The sequence below is a fragment of the Acomys minous genome (assembly GCF_964271855.1).
Source record: "Acomys minous genome assembly, chromosome: 14".
NCBI lineage: Eukaryota > Metazoa > Chordata > Mammalia > Rodentia > Muridae > Acomys > Acomys minous.
Genome location: NC_140496.1, coordinates 44,163,973 through 44,186,574, shown reverse-complemented (window position 1 = coordinate 44,186,574; position 22,602 = coordinate 44,163,973). Strand labels below are relative to the sequence as shown.

At 46.7% G+C, this 22,602-nt stretch overlaps 1 protein-coding gene across 1 annotated transcript in view; it reads left to right on the top strand.

Moving 5' to 3' along the window:
* The window catches only part of TBC1D9 (TBC1 domain family member 9), a 108,335-nt gene that overhangs the window by 64,531 nt on the left and 21,202 nt on the right, over positions 1-22,602 (top strand). The window contains exons 6-11 of the mRNA XM_084756184.1: positions 1,549-1,756; positions 5,201-5,407; positions 7,236-7,406; positions 8,243-8,393; positions 17,505-17,719; positions 21,835-21,952. Coding sequence (XP_084612310.1) covers positions 1,549-1,756; positions 5,201-5,407; positions 7,236-7,406; positions 8,243-8,393; positions 17,505-17,719; positions 21,835-21,952 — 1,070 coding nt within the window. The remainder of the gene's footprint in view (positions 1-1,548; positions 1,757-5,200; positions 5,408-7,235; positions 7,407-8,242; positions 8,394-17,504; positions 17,720-21,834; positions 21,953-22,602) is intronic.

Below are 22,602 nucleotides of genomic sequence, written 5' to 3'. Positions count from 1 at the left end.
CAGATATGCAAGTGGGAGTGGGAGTGGGAAAAGGGGCGCTTAAGATGAAGATGCTTTTGGGGGGTTCTTTTGGGCTCTGACATCCTAGTGAACAACAGGTTTATTAATTACCTCAATGAACTATATAGCCAGTAAAAGTCTGAAGCAATTAGCAGAGGAAACATCAAAGGCAATTGGCAGAGAAGAAACGCTTTTGTTTTGTTTCGTTTTAAGTCCGGGAAATATTTGATGCCATGTGACCTTTTCTACCAGAGACAGAAAAAGATGTCTACTCATCCTGGATATGGCACCAATGACAAACCAAAGAAATGGCTCACCCAAATCTAGCTTAGTGAGATAGTGAGTTTATTAGGGTCCCTCACAGGAGCTTGGGTGTGTCACTGGGAAACCCACCCCAGCATGGACATCAACTCCTGCGACTGCACCCCTCCAGGGTGCTTGTATCCACTGCACAGTGACCCAGGGCAGCTCAGCCTGATGGACAGCGCCCTCTCCCAGCTCCTTTAACCCTGGGAAGGGCCTGGCGAATAGTCTGTGTCTCTGGAGGTTGCTGAGCCTGGAAAGTCTTGTTTGCTTCCTGGGTCCTGTATGTTCTGTTTACTTCCTGAGTCTTAGGTGTCTCCCTCCTCCCTTTGGGAGGGATACTGCCATTCAGGGGGAAATGGCTATATAAGGAAACAGGCTGAATGGGAGAATCTAATGGGAAAACTTGGTTGGGGAGGGTAGGTACCATAAGGAAAAAGCCTAAGGATAAAGTTTAAGAAGGCGGTTTTCAAATGAGATCTCCGTAAGCCATGATAAGAATACGGATGTGTGTAGCTCTGGTGCTGATAAAGATGGAGGTGACTTTACCAGCAGAGGGAGGCTGAGGGCTCTTCTGCATTCGCTCTCTGTGGGAAGCCAAGTCAAAGGCAAACTACACCCTCTGTGGGGCTCATGTGGAAGCCTGAGGGGAGAGTTCTGAGCAGGAGAAAGAGTGTCAGCTGGGGCAATCCTGTGGTCAGCAGAGGCCTCAGGGTACATCTGGGACCTTTGTGTCTAGAAGCACCATGTTCCCAGGTCTCTTCATGTGGCCCTGTAGCTGAAGGTGCAGAGTGACACCCAGCAGATTCTCTTTGCTGTTCACAACGCCATTAGGTCTTTCAGGGCTACACAGAGAAACCAAAACAAAACAAAAAAACAAAAACAAACAAAAAATCCAAAACAAACAAAAAAGGGAAATCTCCAAGAATAACTCCGGATAGAAGTCTTGGGTTATTTGGAAAGAGAATGAGCTTTCTTCTTTAGTCCTACTTGGCACAATGTTTTTGTTTGGTTGGTTGGGTTTTGGTGCAATGTTTTTAAACATTTACAGCTATTAATTGTAAAATGGCTAGATGGGGTAAAATTATGTACTTAGAGGTTGGAGTCCTACCGATATACAGCTAAGGACGGGATGACTGAGTGTGGAGAGACTAAGAAGCAAGGGCTGAGGACCCTCCCTGGCCAAACTGAAAAGGCACTGGCGCATCTTTCTTGGGGACCTGACCAGCAGTTCTCGGTTTGCAGTGACCTGGATGCCAGGGCAAAGAGTGAGCGATACCGGGCCATTTTCCGGCTGCCCAAAGACGAAAAGCTGGATGGCCACACTGACTGCACCCTCTGGACCCCGTTTAACAAAATGCACATTTTGGGTCAGATGTTCGTCTCCACAAATTACATCTGCTTCACCAGCAAGGAGGAAAACCTCTGCAGCCTCATAATTCCACTCCGGGAAGTAAGTGTCAAGTGGAAATCCGTGTTTTAGGACGTCCACTTATAACGCTTTTGTGTGTAAATCAGGGCTCTATTTTCCTTATGTCTAGTGCATGTGTGTGTGTGTGTGTGTGTGTGTGTGTGTGTGTTGCATGTAAAAGAGTATGCTTGCGTGTGCACCACCACAGGTAGAGGCCAGAAGTTGCCATTATCAGTTGCCTTCCTCTCTCTCCTCTGCCTGACTGGCCTGAGCAGGGTCTCACTGAACCGGAAGCTCCTCAGTTCAGCTAAGCTGCCTGCCAGTCAGTTCCTGAGATGCACTTGTCGCCACACCTAGTGCTGAGGTCACAGACAGATACGACCACGTAATAGAGAACTTTACGTAAAGAGGAACCTCACGTGGGTTCGAGCCATTTTTACTCCGGTCCTTATGTTTACACGAGTGTTTTTATTCACACCAAGCACCTCTCTGGGGCCTTTTTTTTTCCATCAGTGAGAGATGACGGTGCCTGGGGTGGGCGCTGTAGGAGTTGGGAGCCCTTGTGAGCGGTGGCCCTTTTCCCTTAAGGTGATCAGAGCTTTGGGAGCCTTCATTGTCACCTGCTAAGAGCCCCCTGGTACAAAGGTTTAGCTTCCACTGTGCTGCTCTTCTCTGTTTTTAAAGTGCTGCTTGCATAATTAAATTTTCCTTTTTTTTTTAATATTTGAAGAGTAATGTGTTATTGTCTTAGCAAATTAGCAAAGGTTCACATAAGAAGGCAAAATTCCCACCTAACTCCAGAATTCAGAGACAGCCAGTTGACACCATCAGATGACTTTCCAACTTTCCTGTGTATATGTCATATAATCTAAATATAAACATAGAAGTTCGTTTTATACCTTATGCTACTTCCCCAAATCATTAAATAGTCTTCTATGATATAATTTTAATGACTATACATTTTTCATTAAGTGTATATACATAATGCATTCATCTCTTTATCTCAGGCTATACCTTTTCTCTGTTGCTATTTTTTCCCAGTCATATGTATGACTTCTCTAAATTGAAGATTACAAATTCTCCAAAGCTGAATTGGTCAACCAAAAACACCCCACAAAATATCAAACAACTGGCAGATTCACTTCACTTTGTTGTAAGTTTATCTAATGAGTCTTAGCGCGTATTTATTGGGGCAGTTGGGGGGGGGGGGAGCTTCAGAACTGAGAAGATCAATATGTTTACACTTGATAATAAACAGACTTTGAAAGAGACCCCTGCATAGTGGAGTCCCCAAACCCCAGATAAGGCAAAACCACACCCAAATACCTGCTGTCACAGAGAGAGCCTTTATTAAGCAGGGAAGACAAGTTCAAGTGGCTGCTTTCTGGCAGAAAAACAGGAGCAAACAACCTGGCAGGTGTCATTTTTAAGGAAGTCTGTGGTAGAGTGGACTAGGTTGCGGTGATACATTTTAGTTGGACGTGTTAAATATGTGAGCCGAAGGGGGCTTTGGATTGCTGGGCTTCAAGACTTTGGTAGCTGGACCTTAGTGGTCAGCCTTACGAGCAGGAAGTGACCAAATAAGGGAATAGACCGTGGAGGCTGGCTTCAGGAATGTAATCTAATGGTTTTTAGCAAGGCAGAGGGAATGGGGGAGAAGAGCAAGGCCCTGCCAGAGCCACGCTCACCACACTCAGGCAGGCCGGAGTCTTTCCAGGCTTCATAATTTTTTTTCCTGCAAATTTACCTTGGTTGATAAACTTTTCACTTAGTTCTGATCATAGTTTTCTTTCTTTCTTTCTTTCTTTCTTTCTTTCTTTTTTTTTTGAGCTCGCACATGTGTGAGTGTGTGTGTGAGTGTGTGTGTGTGAGTGTGTGTGTGTGTGTGAGTGTGTGTGTGTGTGTGTGTGTGTGTGTGTGTGTGTGTGTGTGTGTGCGTGCATGCTGCTGTGAGCATGAACGCCACAGCACAAGTGTTAAGGTCGGAGCCAATCTTGTGCAGGCGGGAGGCGGGTCTCTCCTAACTGTAGGTTGGTTGCTGGGGTGGACCGCGGGGCTGCAGGCCTGCATGGCAGGCTGTTTGCCTGCTGAGCCATCTTGCTGGCCCCTTCTCATGACTTCCTTCATCAGGTTCTGCCTGGACATGGTACAGCAGGTCCCTGGAGTGGCGAGGGATGTGCAGTGTGGGATCAAGAACAGACATAGTCATGCCGATGTGCAGATGAGAGTTAACTCTGACCAGAACGAAGAAGAGGAGAGATGCTAGCTTCAGGCAGAAAGTTGGAGCTAGGATAGACACGGCAGTTAGTGTTTGCCTTAAGAGTTGTTTTCCTAAAGTGTTAAAGAAAATAGTCTTAGTGCATCCATGTTTGTTTGGGGTTGATGAAAGCCCTGTGAAAAACCATCCGCATAGGGCTTGGGAGCTAGCTCTCACTAAAGCACTTGATGCGCAAGCACAAAGGTCTGACTTGGCATCCTCGGGACCTTTGTTTCAATTCAGACATGGCAGTCTGCTCCTGTTGGGGAGGCAAAGGCTGCAGGACCCCCGGCACTCCCTGGCCTGCCAACCTAAGCCAAACTAGTGAACTCCCAGCTCAGTGAGCAAACTTGTCTCAGAAAGGAAGGTGGAAGTGATTAAGGGAAGACTCCTCAGAATCCACTTCTGGCCATCCCATGACTGTGTGCACATGTGCACAAACCCCCCCACACACACACACACGGAAAAACACATATCCACAGATATAACATACACCAAAAAAACCGCAGAGTCATGTCTTCACTTCCAAGACAGATGTTTCTCTTTCTCTTTTCTTTCACACTGTACTAGATTTGAGTGAACACACTTTCACAAGCACACACACACACACACACACACACACACACACACACACACACACACACAGAATCTGCAGGTACACAAAGGGTTTCAGCCTAGTTGTTTGCATCCTGTCTGCTCAGGCACAAGTCCGTGAAAGCATTAGCTGCTGAGCCTGGAGTCTCTGTGATGCACCCAATGGACGTGTGGCGTTTTGAAAGCCATCGTAACCTTCACTTAGTGGACGGAGCCAGCATTGGAACTGCTGTCTGGATTACTGATGAGGCATCAGTTAGCTCTGTCTCCTTTGGCTTCATAAAATGTTAATGAAAAGGCAGGAATTCCTTTTCAGTTCTCAGTCTTGGCACCGTTGGCTTCCGGAGCCAACTATTGCTGCAGACCTGCCCCCCACAGGGTGTGTGGTAGCATGCTTGACTAGGCAGCTGTCACTTCTCTACTAGTGACAACCAAATACGCCTCTGGAAAAAACAATTCCAGTTTCTGTTAGAGAGACTCCAGCTTGATTCGTGGTTTATGTGGAGCAGAATTGGAAGGTTCTTCGTTTGTCACATGACTTCCCCGGGGAACCAAGATCCGAGCTCCTTGCTGCTTCAGCATGGGCTGCCTTTCCAGTCCCCCTCACACAGTGTCGCTGCTTCCTGTTTCCTCAGGTAACCATTGTGGAGAAGGCAGACAGCTGCAGTGTGCTCCCCAGCCCCCTGTCCATCAGCACCAGGAACAGGATGACCTTCCTGTTCGCCAACTTGAAAGACAGAGACTTCCTGGTGCAAAGGATCTCAGATTTCTTGCAGCAAACGACTTCTAGAATCTACTCAGACAGAGAGTTCTCGGGGAGCTGCAACAGTTCCGACGATGAGGTTGGTGGGAGACACCTGAGCATAGTGGGGCTACTCCCGTGCTCCCCTGAGCATAGTGGGGCTACTCCTGTGCTCACCTGAGCATAGTGGGGCTATTCCTGGGCTCACCTGAGCATAGTGGGGCTATTCCTGGGCTCACCTGAGCATAGTGGGGCTACTCCTGTGCTTACCTGAGCATAGTGGGGCTATTCCCGGGCTCACCTGAGCATAGTGGGGCTACTCCCAGGCTCACCTGAGCATAGTGGGGCTACTCCTGTGCTGAGCCCTGGAATGTGCATCTCCTTGTCCAGTTTGTTTGACTGTCAAATTTAACAGCTGTGCTAAGCACCCTGCCCCAGTGCTCTGTACTCAGCAAGATCATTCTTGGTTATAAGGAATTAGTATTTGATCATTAGCTCTAGAGCAGCAGTTATCAACCTTTTTGACGCTGCGAGCCTTTAATACAATTCCTCCTGTTGTGCTGACCCCCAGCCATAAAATTATTTTCATTGCTACTCATGACTGTAATTTCGCTATACTGTTATGAATTGTAATATAAACACCTGTGTTTTCCAGTGATCTTAGGAAATGACTCTGTGAAAGGGTCACTTGACCCCTAAAAGGGTCACAACCCACAGGTTGAAAACCACTGCTCTAAAGAACCCTTCAAGATGGCATGGTTCAACCCCTCCTCTCTTTTTATGGTACTGAAGACTGAAATTATGGGTTCACACATACTAGGCAGGTACTCTGTTACAGAATTATAACCCCAGCCTTCACTAAGTCCTCCGGGCTGGCCTTGAACTCACTCTGTAGCCTGTATAGGCCTTGACCTTGCAATTCTTTAACCTCAGCCTCAACTGGCATTACAGGCTTTTACCACAAGGCTGGGCTTACGCCTCTTTTAAGTTGGAGGTGTCATTGATTTGTTCTGATTACATGGAAAGTGCATCTTCTAATTGGTGACATCAGCAGGAAGGGTGCAGAAGTCAGACCTGAAATACAGCATCGTTCTAGCGAATTCCCTGTGATGAAATGCATATTAAACCACCATCCACAGCAGCAGGAGCCCTGAGAACACATGCAGCTTAGCTAGAGTGGTGGAGGAAGTCTCTGCTGGCTAAGGCGTGTTTTAAAGATGGCAGAGTGGACGTACCCTCCTTGTCCTTGATACCCCGTCACTTATGTGGCATGCTGGAGATGCTAGAGACCAGACAGCAGGCAAAACAGTCGGTTTTGCAAGCTTTGCATAGAGGCCAGTCAGCGAAACAGAGAGCCTACCACTTTTGTGAAAGAATACAATGGAACTTTTTTTAATTGTCTAAGTTTGCTACTTGACAATAGTAGTTTCTCTACAGGCACCATAAATCTTTGAATACTTTGTTCTTTTGTTTGTTTCTTTCTTACTTTCTTTTTTTCTTTTTCTTTTCTTGAGACAACATCTCATGCAGACCAGGCTGGTCTGGAACTTGTTATGTGTTAGCTGAAAAATGACCTTGAATTTTTGATCCTCCTAGCTCCACGTCCTGAGAGCTAGGATTATAGTCATGTGCCACTACATGCAGTTTATATGTTCCTCGGGATCAGCCCTAGGGCCCTGAGCATAGTAAGCAAACACCCTACCAGCTGCTCTACAGATCTGCCTCTATTTTGAGCACTGAAATGTTGTGGTTGATTTTTTTTTTTTTACCCTACTGTAATTTCTGAAAAGGTGTTGTCATGTCGGCTTTTCTCGTTCCTTCACATAGCAACAAAGAAAACATAACCTAGCTATTAGTATCTGCACAGAAGGCCCGTGAAGTAAATTGTGCTGCCAGGTCCATCCATGCACGTCCCTCTCCGTTGACAGGTGTATTCTCGGCCCAGCAGCCTTGTTTCCTCCAGTCCCCAGAGAAGCACAAGCTCCGATGCTGAAGGAGAACGCCCCTTTAACCTCAACGGCAACAGCGTCCCCACGGCCACCCAGACCCTCATGACCATGTACCGTCGGCGGTCTCCTGAAGAATTCAACCCAAAATTGGTAGGTACCTCTTCCTATCCCCTGAAACTTGCCATAGCAGAAGAAAACAAAATAAAACAAAAGATTAATTTTAGGTATTTTAGGCGTGCGTGCGTGCGTGCGTGCGTGCGTGCGTGCGTGCGTGCGTGCGTGCGTGCGTGCGTGCGTGCGTGCGTGCGTGCGTAAATGGAAGCCAGAGAAAGTGTAGGCGGAGCTACAGGCGATTTCAAGATACCTGGCCTGTTATGCAGACTCTAGGATCTGAATTCTGATTGTATATTCTTGACCACTGAGCCATCGCTCCTACCCCACGTAGCTATTTTAATGTAATTAAGCTATACTTGTCTGTAGAAATCTCTCTAGCATATTTTCTCATAAACAAGTAAAACAGTTTTTATCTCACGTGTCATTAGACGGCAGGGTGCTTTAAGGAAGCACTGGGGGTTACAGTACCTGCACAGCGACTTTTCTTTTTCTTTGGTTTTGTCTTTAACTGTTGTGTAAGCCAAACAACAAATAAGGATGCGCTTTCTCAGCCCGCATTTAAAAGTCGCCAATTCACACTGACATGGGCCTGCACACATGAAACCACAAGGCTGAAGAGCATTCTACTGGTTAAAGATTGATCTACTGTCAAGTAGCTACTGAGCAGAAAGCTTGGTGACAGAACAGGCCACGAGTGGAGAAAATTGGGAGAGAGCGCTTTCCATCCGAGTGCTACATTTTCTTGGCAGTTCTACTCAGCCAACTGTCCACTCAACAGGCGACACGGCCTGATCGTCTGTCGTTATGGTCCCCTCAGGGCCTCCCATCAGAGCCTTCTGGGGGGATCAGTAATGGTCCTTTATGTCTTTCAGGCCAAAGAGTTTTTGAAAGAACAAGCCTGGAAGATCCACTTTGCTGAGTATGGGCAGGGCATTTGCATGTACCGCACAGAGAAGACCCGGGAGCTGGTGCTGAAGGGGATCCCAGAGAGCATGCGCGGGGAGCTCTGGCTGCTGCTTTCAGGTAGGGAGGGTTAAGAGCAGCGCAGCAGGGTGACAGGGCTCCCTTCCAGCCTCCACCAGGCGACCGAAGAGACCCCAAATCGCCAGACACTGAAGTCTGCCGGTGGTGACTCTTCCTTCGCAGGGAAGTGGCCAAGATCAGCAGTTCCTGTCCTCCGCTCCCGTCGTCTCTTCTGTGTCTCCAGTGGGGCTGTGTAGGGGGAGGGGACAGATCTGAAGCAGGAGTATGATGCTTCGTGAGTCTAAGTGCTATTCCCTTCTGGCAGTGTTGACGTCACTGAGACTATTTCAGTGGACTTTCCCTGGAGAGGGCGTGAACATACATCTGCTCACCCCAGCTGGGGCACTGGTGGCTGACTAGGGAAAGAATTCACTGAAGTCTGGGTAGTGAGCCTGAGCTTAACTAGGCTTACCTGTCGAGCGTGAGTGAGGGGGTTCTTACAGGAGCATTGGCCACATACTGGCATCTAAGCCACTAAAGAAAGGTCTCCAGGTGCTGACTGACTGACACTTAATTGTACTTTGTTCTCAGGAGTGCTTTCCAAGACCCCCAATCAGTGCCTGCAAACACAGCAGTACTCAGTGCCATATAAACTACAGCCTTACACACACACACACACACACACACACACACACACACACACACACACACACATATTTATAACACAGGTTAACTTATTGACTAGGCAAAGTAAGATATTAATAAACAATAATAAAATAAAGCTGTTATAGCAGTATATCCCAATATGGGCCATCTAAAATTAACTGATTTCTGTGATTTTTTCACTCAATATTTTTTTGGAGACAGGGTTTCTCTGTGTATCCTTCGATATCCTGGACTCACTTTGTAGACTGGGCTGGCCTCGAACTCACAGAGATCCTCCTGCCTCTGCCTCCCGAGTGTCGGGATTAAAGGCGTGCGTGCCACCACACCCGGCCCTTCAATATTTTATTTTAATGCTAGTATTTTTGGATAAACCACCAGTATTTTCTGCCATCTTGAAACACCTAGGGCACCCCCAGGAGTCTTTGTACCCCAACCACCAGAGTCTACATTTGGTTATCATCCGCTTCACCACAGTCATAGAGCAAGTGCTTTAGCTGGATGGAAACAGGAAATGTCACCGCTCTAAGTCTAAGGCCCATGGGAATTTTTTGGTTTTGGTTTTTTGTTTTTTGTTTTTGAGATGGTCTCTCTGTGTAGCCTTGGCTGTTCTGGACTTCCTTTGTAGACCAGGCTGGCCTCCAACTCACAGAGATCCACCCACCTCTGCCTCCCTGAGTGCTGGGATTATGGATGGGAGCCCCTGTGCCCGGTGGGAATATTTTTTATTTGGACGATCCAAATACCATCTTTTTTACTTTTAAAAAAATATTGAGACTTAAAAATAAAGTTACTGGGCTTACAACAAAGCCTTACAAATGCTTATAGATCTTCCTAAAAGTAGATATAAGTGGTGAAATTGTCTATTATGGGGTATATCTTAACAATAAGAGGATCAAATCCTAAAAAATAAAAATAAAAAAGATTAAAAATGGTTTTTATCTATTTTGTGTAATGTTGGTTTGTTTGATTTTTTTGCTCTATTTCATTGGATCCTCATTTAGAAGTTAAATATAAGCTGGACAACAGTGGTGGAAACTTATGTTCCTAAGACTGGGGAGGTTGAAGCAGGACAGTCTCTACTAGGGTGAGGCCAGCCTGGGCTACATAGTGAATGTAACACCAGTGTAACACCACTGGGCTACTTACCAAGATGCGATTTCAGAAAAAGCAAAAAGAAGCTCAAATTTGAGCCTGATACTCTAATGACATCAGAGCAGATCTTTATTATGCAGGGTTCCCTTACACAGCTTTCTCTTACTCTTCCCTGTATAGGGTGAACTGGTCACCTTGGCAACCAGACCCAAAGCATCCACAGAGTACAGGAAAACTTTGTTTCACCCTTTCTTCAAATTAGAATGTATTTGTAGCCACATTTTAGACTCACAGGAGTTCACCATGAAGCCAGTAACAGGGCGGCAGCCCCTAGCCTGCCTGCAGAGAGAGACAGAGGCAGAGGGTTCTATTCGGCGGACCAAAAGGAGGCATGTCCACACACTACCCTTTGTTGGGTGTATGTCCACATACCCGCGGTGGGGTTGATGTAGGAGCCAGCCTGCCCGTAAAGGTAGTCCAGCTTCTGGCTGGGAAGGCCCTGTTGAAATCTCTCTGCTTGGCATGACCCTAAGAGCTGCTGCAGGGACGGACCGTGGACCCACTAAAGTCAAGTTCAGTCCGTCCCCAGGGACAGCAAAGCAGAAGCCAGCGTCACGATGTTGTCAACCAGTCTGCCTGGGATATCAGGCACAAGGACAGGGCCAGCCATTAATTTTTGGCGACACTGTTTTCCAAAATGATGTGTAAATGTTTACTTTGTCATCCTCTATAAATTTTACCACTCACTTTTTTTGAGCTATAACTCAGGACTTATCAAACGCAGCGTAGTGATCTAGAGTATCCACAGAACCATAATGTGGTCAGCACAGTTAGTGTTAGAACACTCTCACCATTCTCAAACAAGTGTTTCATAACTTCTGCCAGTTACTCTTCATTTCCCCTCAAGACTCCTCCCAGCCGTGGGCAGCAGGTGACCTACCTTCTGTTACTACAGATTGTCCACCTTTATCTGGACATCTCCTGTGGATGAAGTCAGCATTCCGAATTTCATGGCTGACTTCTACATAGGATAACATTTGCAGGGTTTTAAGCATGCTGCAGCCTGTATCAGCATTTCACTCCTTTTCAGAGCCCAGGTCTGCACTTCATACATTTATCCCTTGATGGATAGTTTAAGCTGTTCCCTTACTTACCCTGGGTACTCTTGCTGGGAGTGTTGACATGTGACTTTTGGATACTTTTTGTGTGTACATGAGAGTGGGATTTCTGACCCTTCTAGTGAGTCCATGCTTTATCTTTTAAGCAACACCTGGGAGGTCAGCCAGAGCGACTGCATCCTTTCACAGCCCCACTAGTGAGCAAGGGTTCCCATTTCTCCACATCCCCAGGGGCACTTACTGCTGTGTGTGATCACGCTCCCGTGGGTGTGAGGTACTTTCTGAGTTGTGGCTTGGGCTTAGGGAAGTGGTTTTCGTTGGTTTGGCTATTTTTTAAACTGAATATAATATTTTGAATTTATTCTTTGAATATTTCATACATGTATATATTGCATTTTGATTATATTCACCTTTATTATTATATATATTATTATACACTCCCCTCCTACTCTTCTGGACCTATCACCACCGGCATGCTCCCAACTCTTAACTTCATGTCTTCCTTTTCCTTGCTTTCTTCCTTGCTTGCTTGCTTCCTTGCTTGCTTGCTTCCTTCCTATAACCAACTTAAACCAATAGATGTTGCTGTATGCATATGGTTTGGCCATCGTAGTGTGGTTAGCTTACCAGAGGCCACACCCCTGAAGAAAGCTGACTCCTCCTTCCCCACCCACTGTGGATCCTCAGCTAGGGCAGCAGCTTGGTGAGCGCCTGTGCACTGCCCCCCCCATCACGGCCTCCCCAAGCCCGTGCAGTCTCTCCTCCCCTTGTTCCGCGTTGTTCCCTGAGCCTCGGAGGGTGAAGGTGTCCGTCAGGTACAGGCTTAGAGCTGAGCATTCCGCAGCCACTTGTTCTCTGCAGTTCCACTGAGTTCTCTAATCGTAGTTTTGATTAATTTCCTCAATCATTTATTACTGGCTGTTTGTATGATCTTGCTGTAGAAATATCTGCTGAGGTCCTTTGCCCATGTTTAATCAGGCGACGTTGCAATCACTGGGTTGTAAGAGTTTTAAAATTGGTTTTGGATACTAAGTTCTTCCGAGATTTTTCAAACTGTTCCATTCTGTTGCCTAGGACTAAATGCTGACCTTTGAAGCACCGTTTTTAAGATTTTGAAGGAGTATGATTTTTCTTTTGTCACTGTACTTAAAAAAAAAGTTTATTAATAAGCTTTTGAAGCATTAAGCTGGGCAGATACTCATTTATTCTGACCAGTGTATACTAGCCTCGCTACTTCTTAGCCACATGCCCTTTCACCTGCGATCTGGTCTCGCCCTGGCTGCTCCTGCTCCATCGTTGTCCTCATGGAGACTTCTTCATGGTAGCATCCTCGTGGCCCCTTCATCTTGATCTTCTTCTCCTCCTTCACCTCCTCGCTCACTTAGAACCCCCTCCATGGGACTGGAAGTCCCGCCTCCCGTCCTCTCTGCCAGGCTATAGGCTGATCTGTTGGGGGATGGTCTGATGTGTTTTGATGCTAATTACTACTTGCTGTCTGTGACCCTTTTGCTTAATAAAAAGCCATCTCACCTGGGCAGGGCAGAGGAGATAGGTGGGGTTTAGAGAGGAATCCTGGAAAGAAGAAAAAAAGATCACCACGGGGAGGGAGGAGGAGAGACCAGAGGAGAGGGTCCTGAGAGGGAGGAGAGGAAGGCTGTCATGGGTTAGACGGAGGAGAAGCACATGGCCGGCATGGATGGAGAATCCGGCCCAGATGAAGAACATTAACAAGTATTTGGGATTATGGATGGGAGGTAGCTTGATAGAAGTTATTGGAAGCAGATGGCATGGGATTGAGACAGGGATCCCATGCCTGCCCCACTATGAGAGGTAGTTTAGAGGGTTGATATCTGCCCTGCCCCACGTTAACTAAGACTATTTTAAAATATAACAAGTGTCTGTGTCTTAATTGATTGCTAACTTGGCCTACAGATAATTTAAAAACAATACTATCAGCTTCTTTATTAACCAATCAGAGATGATGGAGGACAATTTTTACACGGCATTGAGTCAGGAGATTCTTCACAGAAGTGATAATGTCCATGTCTGGACTGCAACCAGATCTCTGGGCACCTGAATTCATGGTGCTCAAGACCGTCCCTTAACATCTCTCCTTGCTAGTGCAATAAAAGGCTCTTTCTCTTACAGCAATAAACTGTATACAATAAGAACAATTACGAAAATGACCAGGTAAGAGTTACATTCACAATGTCCAGCCCATTTGTACTTGGCAATCTTGGAGGAAGTATTCCACCATCTATCTTGGCGGAGTCCAAACTTCTGTACCTACGTCATTTTCTATCACCATCTAAACCTTTATCTCCTTAGCTCCCACGGCTTGCAATTACCAAGCTTCAAACACCTGTTTACAACTTCCTCCAGCCTTCACAAAACACCTTCGTAGACCCTCCAACCCGCATCTACCAGCCTCGGAACACCTTGCAGCTTAAACTTTCACGTCCTTCAACCTTCATAACTTGCATTTACCATCATCCCTAAACATCTCCTAGGACCCTAAAACACTTTCTTAGATCCTTCACAACTTAAACTTTTAGGTGAGACTAGAGCTGTCTGGTCTCCCACCCCATCAGAGACCTGAGAAGGATAAATGTTACCTGAGTAGACCCGGCGTGAAAAGCAAGCAGCTTCCAAAACTACAGAAATGACAGAGACAACGGGCTGCTTGGACAGTCACCAAATACTCCTCAGGGGCACTGAGGTCTCATCTTTGGCCTTCTGGCCCAGTATATGGCAGACTTTTTTGTTTTTGTTTTTGTTTTTGTTTTTTTGTTTTTTTGTGAAGCACGGACAATGAAGAACTGCCTTGTCTTGGCAAAGCTCGGCAGTCGACGACTTCCCTGGGCCAGTTCGCCCCGTTTGAACGACATGCTGTCTGCAGTTGAAGCAAGGACAGTTTCTTGCCACCCTTGAAGCAAACTACAAATGCAGGTTCTTCCATCCCCGTCATCTTCTCTCAAGTAGAGTGGGGGCGCTGCCAGGCTAATGGACACATCTCACTGTGGGGGCGCTGCCAGGCTAATGGACACATCTCACTGTGGGGGCGCTGCCAGGCTAATGGACACATCTCACTGTGGGGGCGCTGCCAGGCTAATGGACACATCTCGCTGGGCTGCCTGTCTTGGCTTCTTTGGTGTCTGGTCCTTTTGTTCTATTTTGTCCTCTTTCTGGGTTTCTCCATGTCTGCAGCAGCCTCAGGGTGCCTGCCCTGCCCTCTAGTCTCAGCCCTGGCTACTCCTGCCCCATCTTTGTCCTCATGGCGACCTCCTCATGGCTGCTTCATCTCCACCTTCTTCTCCTCCCCCGCCTTCTCTCTCCTTGCCACTCTGCTTTTAAGACATGAAACCTTAGACTAGCGATTCTCAACCTGTGGGTCGAGACCCCTTTGGGAGGTTGAACAACCCTTTCACAGAGGTCATCGAACGCCATTGGAAAGACGCCGCCGCTTACAGTGTGATTCATAATGGTAACAATTACAGTTATGACGTAGCAATGAGATAACTGTATGGCTGGGGGTCAGCACAGCTTGAGGAGCTGTATTCAAGGGTCGCAGCATCAGGAAAGTAGAGAACCACAGGCTCAGACCTGTGTTTTCTAGCAGTCAGTGCTTGAGACGTAACTCACTGGTCCCTTTCGAGTTAATTTTCTGTGTGGTAGAAGGGATGGCCTAACCTCACGTCTTTCCATAGGCATGTCCCATTGTCCTGGGACCATTTCTTGAAAAGACGCTGCTTCTCTGCCTTGACTTGTCTTCAAACGGGAACAGAGAAGACCATAAATAATGGGGATTTATGTCTCGACTTCATGTTTTAATCCACTGATGTCTATATCTGTCTATGGCAGCATCTGGCTAACACAGCCTCGGTTACTGCAGCTTTGTAGTAAGATGTGAGATGAAGGAATGTGAGCCCTCTTATAGCTGTTGTTGTTGTGTTTGTTTGTTTGTTTGTTTGTTTTTTCTTTCAAGATTGTTTTGGCCTTTCAGAGTCACTGATATTTCCAGAGAATTTAGGATCAGCTGATCAATCTCTGCAGAAAGGGCTCCTGTGGCCTTGACAGGCATTGTGTTAACTCTGTAGATCAGTTCGGGAGGGGGTTCTTCTGTCTTAGCAGTACTGCTTCTAGTCTATGGACAGAGGATTTTTTTTTTTCGAGACAGGGTCTCTCTGTGTAGCCTTGACTGTCCTAGATTTGCTTTGTAGACCATGCCAGCCTCGAACTCACAGCAATCCACCTGCCTCTGCCTCCCGAGTGCTGAGATTAAAGGTATACACTACCATGTGTGGCAGACAGAGGATTGGGGGGGGGGAGGAACCTTTGTTCATTTCTTTGAGCTATGTTTTTAAGCTTGTAGTATATTAAGTCTGGAAGTTATTTCATTATACTCCTAAATATTTTGATTTTTTTTAATCCTATTATAAATGGAATTGTTTTCTTTTGGCAATTGTTCGTTGGTGGCATGTTCACATGTAGTTTGTTTTTGTATATTTATTCTGTATTTGCATCTTTAATATTTTTTTTCTCTACTCTGGTTTTTATTTACATTCGTCTAGTGATTCATGTACTTGTCGCCCCATGGTATGTCTCTTTTTGAATAATGTATGTTTCTTTGCCTACTTTTAATTGGGATTTTCTTGCTTTGTTATTGTTTTGTGCTTTTTTTTTTGCTAATGTTTTATATTACTTTCTTATATTTTTAAAAAATTATTACTAATTATTTATGGTTTTGCCTATGTCTGTGTGTATATGTTCCAGTCTTGCGGTCATCAAGTCCTCTGCAGCAGGAGTTAGACAACTGAGAGCTGTCTGTCTTGATTTTCAGGGGCTGAATTGTGGTCCCTTGTAAGAGCAGCAAGTGTGCTTAGCTGCTGGGCCATCTCTCTAGCCCCTAACTTTTAAATTTATTTTATTATTAATATGTGCATATGTTGTATATGTGTGTGTGCCACAGTGCACATGTGGCTGTCAGAGAACAATATATTTAGCACTGATTCTCTCTTCCCACTCTGGGTCTCAAGGATCAAACTCAGGTGATCCGTCTTGCGTGGCAGGCGCCTTCACTGAGACACCCAGGTTCCTTGTATAGTTTTGTATTTTGGATAACTACTCTTTACCAACTAGAGGGCTCACTTATGTCCTCTTCTAGCCTGCAAGTTTCTTTTAGACTCTGTTGGTCTCTCTCTTTCTTGAGCCAAGCCTTGGAACTCACATGATCTTACCTGTTTCTACTTATCCTGCCTGGGTCCTGTGGATATGGTTAGTGTCATATGCAAAACCTAATTGTTCTGACAAGAAATGTCCTCCCTGCTCTTCTCTGGTAGCCTATCAGCTTTATGGCTTACATTCTAGTCCTTGATGCATGTGTTGATTGGGGATGTGTGTGTGGTGAGGGTCCAGTTCCATTTCTGGATGGCATGCCATCTCCCAGTGGCAGGCTAAAGTCAGTGAGATTCAGCTTTAGGTATTGGCATACACAGGGGTTTTCTGTCCTTGATAATCTTAACATAAATATCTCAAATCAGCAATCCCTGGTCCCTTTCTGTAACCCCAAACCCCCGCACCCCCCATCCGTAGCAGGGATTCGTTACTAGTAGGACCCTCACCACTGCCTGCAGCTTTAGGACGCCCTCAGCTCTTCAGCGGGTTACTTGTGCTCTCCCGTCGCCACTGTTGTGTTTGCAGCTGATCTTTAAGAAACAGAGCCACGATCTGGGGCGTGGTGGCGCACGTCTTTAATTCCAGCACTCGGGAGGCAAAGGCAGGCGGATCACTGTGAGTTCAAGGCCAGCCTGGTCTACAAAGCAAGTCCAGGACAGCCACAGAGAAACCCTGTCTCAAACAAACAACCAAACGTTTTTTAAAAAAAATACCAGGGCCAAGAGTAATTTTGAGAGGCATTCCTCTTTCTCAAGTGAAATTTTAACAAATCCTCTCAAAAACAAAAACAAACAAAAAGCCAAGAGTAAGAATTAAGCATGGCTGGCTCACTCTGTCCGGCCTCCCTCTTCTGTTCCTAAGCATCCCTCAGCACCGTCTGTGTAAGCTCGGAGCACAGTTTTGTAAACCTGTAGCCCGGTGCGGGGAGCTGGGGTAGCCACTTTGCCATGACACTGCAAGAGGAAGGGTCCACTTCCAGTCTAGTTGTAAATGAAAACGCCCCAGCAAGGTGGCCTTTGATTGGTGGGAAAGCAGGGGGTTTCAGCCAATCAGCGCGACCTATAGCTGGACCGGCAGGACTTCAGCTTTCTTGACGCCCTATCTGTTGTGTGCTTCCCAGGGGCCATCAACGAAAAGGCCACACACCCCGGCTACTATGAGGACCTCGTCGAAAAGTCTATGGGGAAGTACAATCTGGCCACGGAGGAGATCGAGAGAGACTTGCACCGCTCCCTTCCAGAACACCCAGCTTTCCAGAACGAAATGGGCATCGCGGCTCTGAGGAGGGTCTTAACGGCTTACGCCTTTCGCAATCCCAACATAGGGTACTGCCAGGTAATTGCCACGCGTCTGTGTTTGGGGGAGGGCCCCAAGTGTCCTCTGATCTCAACCCAGCCTGCAGCCTCAGTTCTTATGATCCCAAAAGAGGAGAATTCAGATGAGACTCAGCATCAGACCAACCAGCCGGGAGCTTAATCTGAGAAGCCAGGGCCTGGCCCAGCCAAGCAGCAACGGCTGCAAGCCACACAGAAGGCGGCGGGTTCACAATTCACTTGTGCCAGTTGGCCCCTCCATCATGGCGCCCTCAGTGTGCACACTTAGAGGAAAGGGGCTGCTTTTCTCAAAAACACCGTTTTACACAGTCTGTTGTGAGTAGACACGTAAGAAGGCAGAATGTGTATACGGGTTTCAGTACCCCCAAAGTTGAAACATTTACCTAGGAAAATGGCAACACCTCCTCTCCTGAAGGAGTCCCACCTGGCTGGGCTGCACCACTGTCAGCCGTCGACCCTTACATCTGTGTGGGGCACTGTGAGCTCACCCACCCACCCATTGTTTACCACGTCTAGTCTTTGAGGTCTAACTGGTCAATTCCTCTGCAGAGCAAACCTCCAGGCTAACGCTGAGACCAACAAAAACGCTTTCTTTTTGTGTGCTGTTTGCCGGCAGATAATGAACGGACAGGAAATCTCTATGGCTAATGGGAGCCGCTGTGGCGGGGTGTCTCAACCTGGTCACTCTCCGCGTTGTGGGTTAGAGTGATGCGGGAGAAACGCAAAGTGATGGAACTAATGCTGTGAAGGTTTTGCTGGGGAGACATTAAATCACACACAGCTAAGGGAAGTCTGTCCCCCGGGCACTCCAAACATAAGTAGTGTGTGAACCAGGCCTGTTAGAGACCAGCAAAATGTACCATGCTGGGATGAAAATGTTTGTTCAGCAGGATTGAGCAGCCATCAAGGCCCACCCTCAAAGAACACGCTTCCAACAGGCAGCTCCAGGGGGCAGCAGAGAGTCACCACCGATGCTAAATCCTCAGCTGCCATAAAACTCCCCAGCTCTCTTCTTGAGAAAAGCCAAATGGGCGGAATACCCCGGGTTAAAACTATTTAAAGACAACACCAGTGTACTTAAATAAATAAATAAATAAATAAATAAATAAATAACTGACGCTGTCCCTGTCCACCCAACGGCCACACTTGCAAGTCTCCTGGGTCTGTTTAAATTGTTCACAGGGTAACTGGAGCCAGGACCAGAAGACGACTTAAGGAAGGCAATATGTGTGAAATGCCTAACCCTGACATGTGCACTACTAGCAAAATCTCCTATTGGAGGTTTTGGGTGTTGCCTCCAGTCAGCCATGCACATGCTTTAGTAAAGTTCTTTCCCTCCATCTTTAAGTGGAAGGAGCATATTATTTCTATAGCAGGAGAACACTTTGTCCGGGATGCTACACAGTACTGTGTTGCATGCTCAACAATGTCTCTGTCCCCCTAGCCGCTAGGTAACAGCAGGAACCCCCATACTGAAGAGTAAAATCCCCTCCAGATGTTGCAAGGTCTCCAGAGAGAGCTTCTTGCCCTGATTAACTCCTGCCCTGAGAAGGGAGCCAAAGGCAACAGCGGCTTCTCTGTGCCAGTTCTCATCTAGCTGAGTGGCAGGCGGGAAAGGTCTTCTGATCAGTCCCCCACCCGCCTGTCCTTCTATCCTGTGGTTGGAGCCCCCAGCTCCAGGGCATCTGCTGGGATTTTCTCTGCTCTTTTCAAGCAAGTCGTGTTACCGAACACAGAGCTTTCACACCCTAGGGTTGTATTTTAACACATGCCAAAGTAAATATTGCCCACATATAAATAAAATGTCTTGTACTAGTTCCTCAAACACAAGTCTCTCTCTCTCTCTCTCTCTCTCTCTCTCTCTCTCTCTCTGTCTCTCTCTCTCTCTCTCTCTGTCTCTATCTCTGTCTCTCTGTCTCTGTCTCTGTCTCTGTCTCTCTCTCTCTCTCTCTCTCTCTCTCTCTCTCTCACACACACACACACACACACACACACACAACTGTTTCCCTATTTATCTTTTTGATAGCACCTAATTTAAATATTTCCCCCAAACTGCTTCCCTGACTGTACAGTTTGTTTTTTCTCTCTGGTAGCAGCAAAGCTGGTAAGCTTGTCACCCCAGCTTCCTGCTGGTCTCTTGTTTCATCCAGAGTCCGTTATGAAGTAGAACCTCGCGCTTAGAACCCTGTCTCGCCAGAATGGCTGAGGAACTGACCTGGGCCGTGACCTTAGACTAGAACTGACTGGCAGGCTTATTCTCCTGTGGAATTTTAATAACTACTTCCCTTGGAGTATCAAGGCTTACAAGAAAGAACCTTTTCAGTCAGACACCTTTTAGGAGATTTATATTGCACAGTGAACTGGCTCTGCTTTCTAGATCAAAAGGAACCTACGAGCTACTTGGCCTCTGAAGAATAGGGCTCATTTTTATCTTTTGATCTTCATATTTTAATTAAGGGACAGTTCACGTTGAGCCGCTTAGCGGTTATAAGCTTTCTGATAATATCTTTTTAATAAAACGAAATGACTTTAGAATTTAAATCACCTGTATTTACCTTGAGCATCTTTTCCTGGAGGAGCACGGGGGGGGGGGGGGGGGGGGGGAGGGCTCTGACTCTGAAAGGCTTCCTTGTTCTCTGAGGGCAGCCTGGGCCCTATGTACGTGATGATAGGGGCTATTTACAGGAGGATAAAGGGAAATATTTTCCTCCGCTGAGTTACAGATTAAGAATAATGAAGGGGATTAGCAGACTGAAAGCTTCATCAAACAGACTCAGGCAGAGGCTCTGCAGTAAGGGCTTGCCTGTGCACGCCTGAGTCAGATGAGCAGTGATGCCAGTGAGGAAAGACCCTTAGCAGCTGCTGAAGGGACTAACAGCTTCTCCACTCTAAAAGGTCATAAGCAAACAGAACTCAGAAAATACTCACCAAGCTTTTGTGGCCTGGAAATCCTAAACTTGTTTTTATCTGGCTTTCCTTGGGAGTGTATTGGCACTTACAAGAATGACTGTTATTTGTCTTTCTTTCTTTCTTTCTTTCTTTTTTTTTTTTTTTTTTTTTTTTTTTTTTTTTGGTCTATGTTGTGAGTGAACTATGTCAGAAACATAGAGAAACACATTTATATCCTTTCATAATGCCAGAATCTTCTGAGCAGCAATAAGTGCACAAGATGTCAGGGATTCAGTGGCAGCAATTTGCCAGATGCTTCCACTTCCTTGGCAATGTTGCTCAGCTGAATACAGGTTTTTAAGTCCAATCTTGATTACTACTCTTAACTCTTGTGTCAAACATGATACAGTCTGTCTGTCTGTCATCTGTCTGTCATATAGAATGGATAGATAGGATTAAAGAGGCTGTGGGAGAGTCTCGGGATTCAGACACAGGCTGACATAAATGTCAATAGAGCTGCAACTATGAGGGACCCAGGAGGAAGCTGCAGGCAGTAGCATCAGTTGCTGAGGGGGTCGCAGGCTTGACAGAGCTACACTGTTCAGCCTGGCTGCAGAGGCAAACAGGCAGGCCCGCATGAGCAGAAGAAAGCCAAAGATGGGCGGATGGGTGGAGGCCAAGGTAGCTCCGCTTTGTCAGCAGTGGGAACCCACAGCCACTGGGATAACCCTGTGACAGTCAGCGGTTCTGTGCCTGTAGGTCCTGCCTACACCCAGTCATTGTCAGAAGACAAGCTTGTGGCACCTGTCCCCGTTGTGGTCCCTGGGTGCCCTTTCTTTATGGGGTCCAGGTGAGATGTTAAACCCTTTCCTCTGTCTGCTGTGTCCAATAAGTTCTTGGGCCTGAATTTCCTGATAGAATTTTAATGCCGCCCTATGCCCCTACAGTCTCGATTCAGCCCAGCTAACTCACAGGGAGGCACCCATACTCTTGCAGGAATAGCTTTTTCTTTCTTTCCTTTCCAGCCTGGTGCCGCGTGGATGGTACCAAACAGGTGCTGTTGCTTGTGGGTGCACCCTTCATCCTCAAAACGGAGGTAGAAGCTGCTAGTCAACACTGAGCGGGCACGGCCCCTCCCTCAAACAGCTTATAAGATTGTTCTAGGTAAAAATGCCTTTGCTGTGTTCAGATTGTGTTTGACGACCACGACGTCTCTCCTCCCTCCAGGCAATGAACATTGTCACTTCGGTGCTGCTTCTTTATGCCAAAGAGGAGGAGGCCTTCTGGCTCCTGGTGGCCTTGTGCGAGCGCATGCTTCCCGACTACTACAACACCAGAGTTGTGGGTACGTGGGATTGTGGTTAAGCACCTTGGCCTGCTTCAATAGGAGACAGATACTAGCATTGTTGCTGTGACAAAAATCAACGTTGGGCAGGAAGGGGCTTATCATGGCTCGGAATTCGCCCACACAGCACGAGTCACAGCAGCGGGAACGTGAGGCCACTGGTCACATCGGGTCCCGGTCAAGAAACAGAGAAGTGGATGGTTTTTGCTCAGTCTGCTTTTCCATTTCTTTGACTTAGTCCGGGACCTCAGCCCTTGGGAGAGTGATGCTCACATTCCAGGTGGTCCTTACCACCATAGTTAAACTGCTCCAGTAACAGCTCCACGGGAATAGTCAAGTGTGTCTCCTAGGTGACTCTAAATCCAGGAACACTGGCCATCGCATGCGTGAAACCAGCTTAAAATGTGCTGAGTGTGTACAGCTAGAATTTCTTTAAATTAAAAAAAAGGGGGGGGGGGGGAGGCTTAAAAAAACAGTTCATATCTTAGGACCTCCATAACTATGGAGTATTTATATAAATAAGGGCTTAACAAGTGTGATGGTCAATTCTTATTGTCAACTTGTTACAAGCCAGAATCACCTAGGAAGAGCGTCTCTATTGTCTAGATTGTCAGGTGGGCCTGTGGGAATTGTCTGTAGGGGACTGTGGG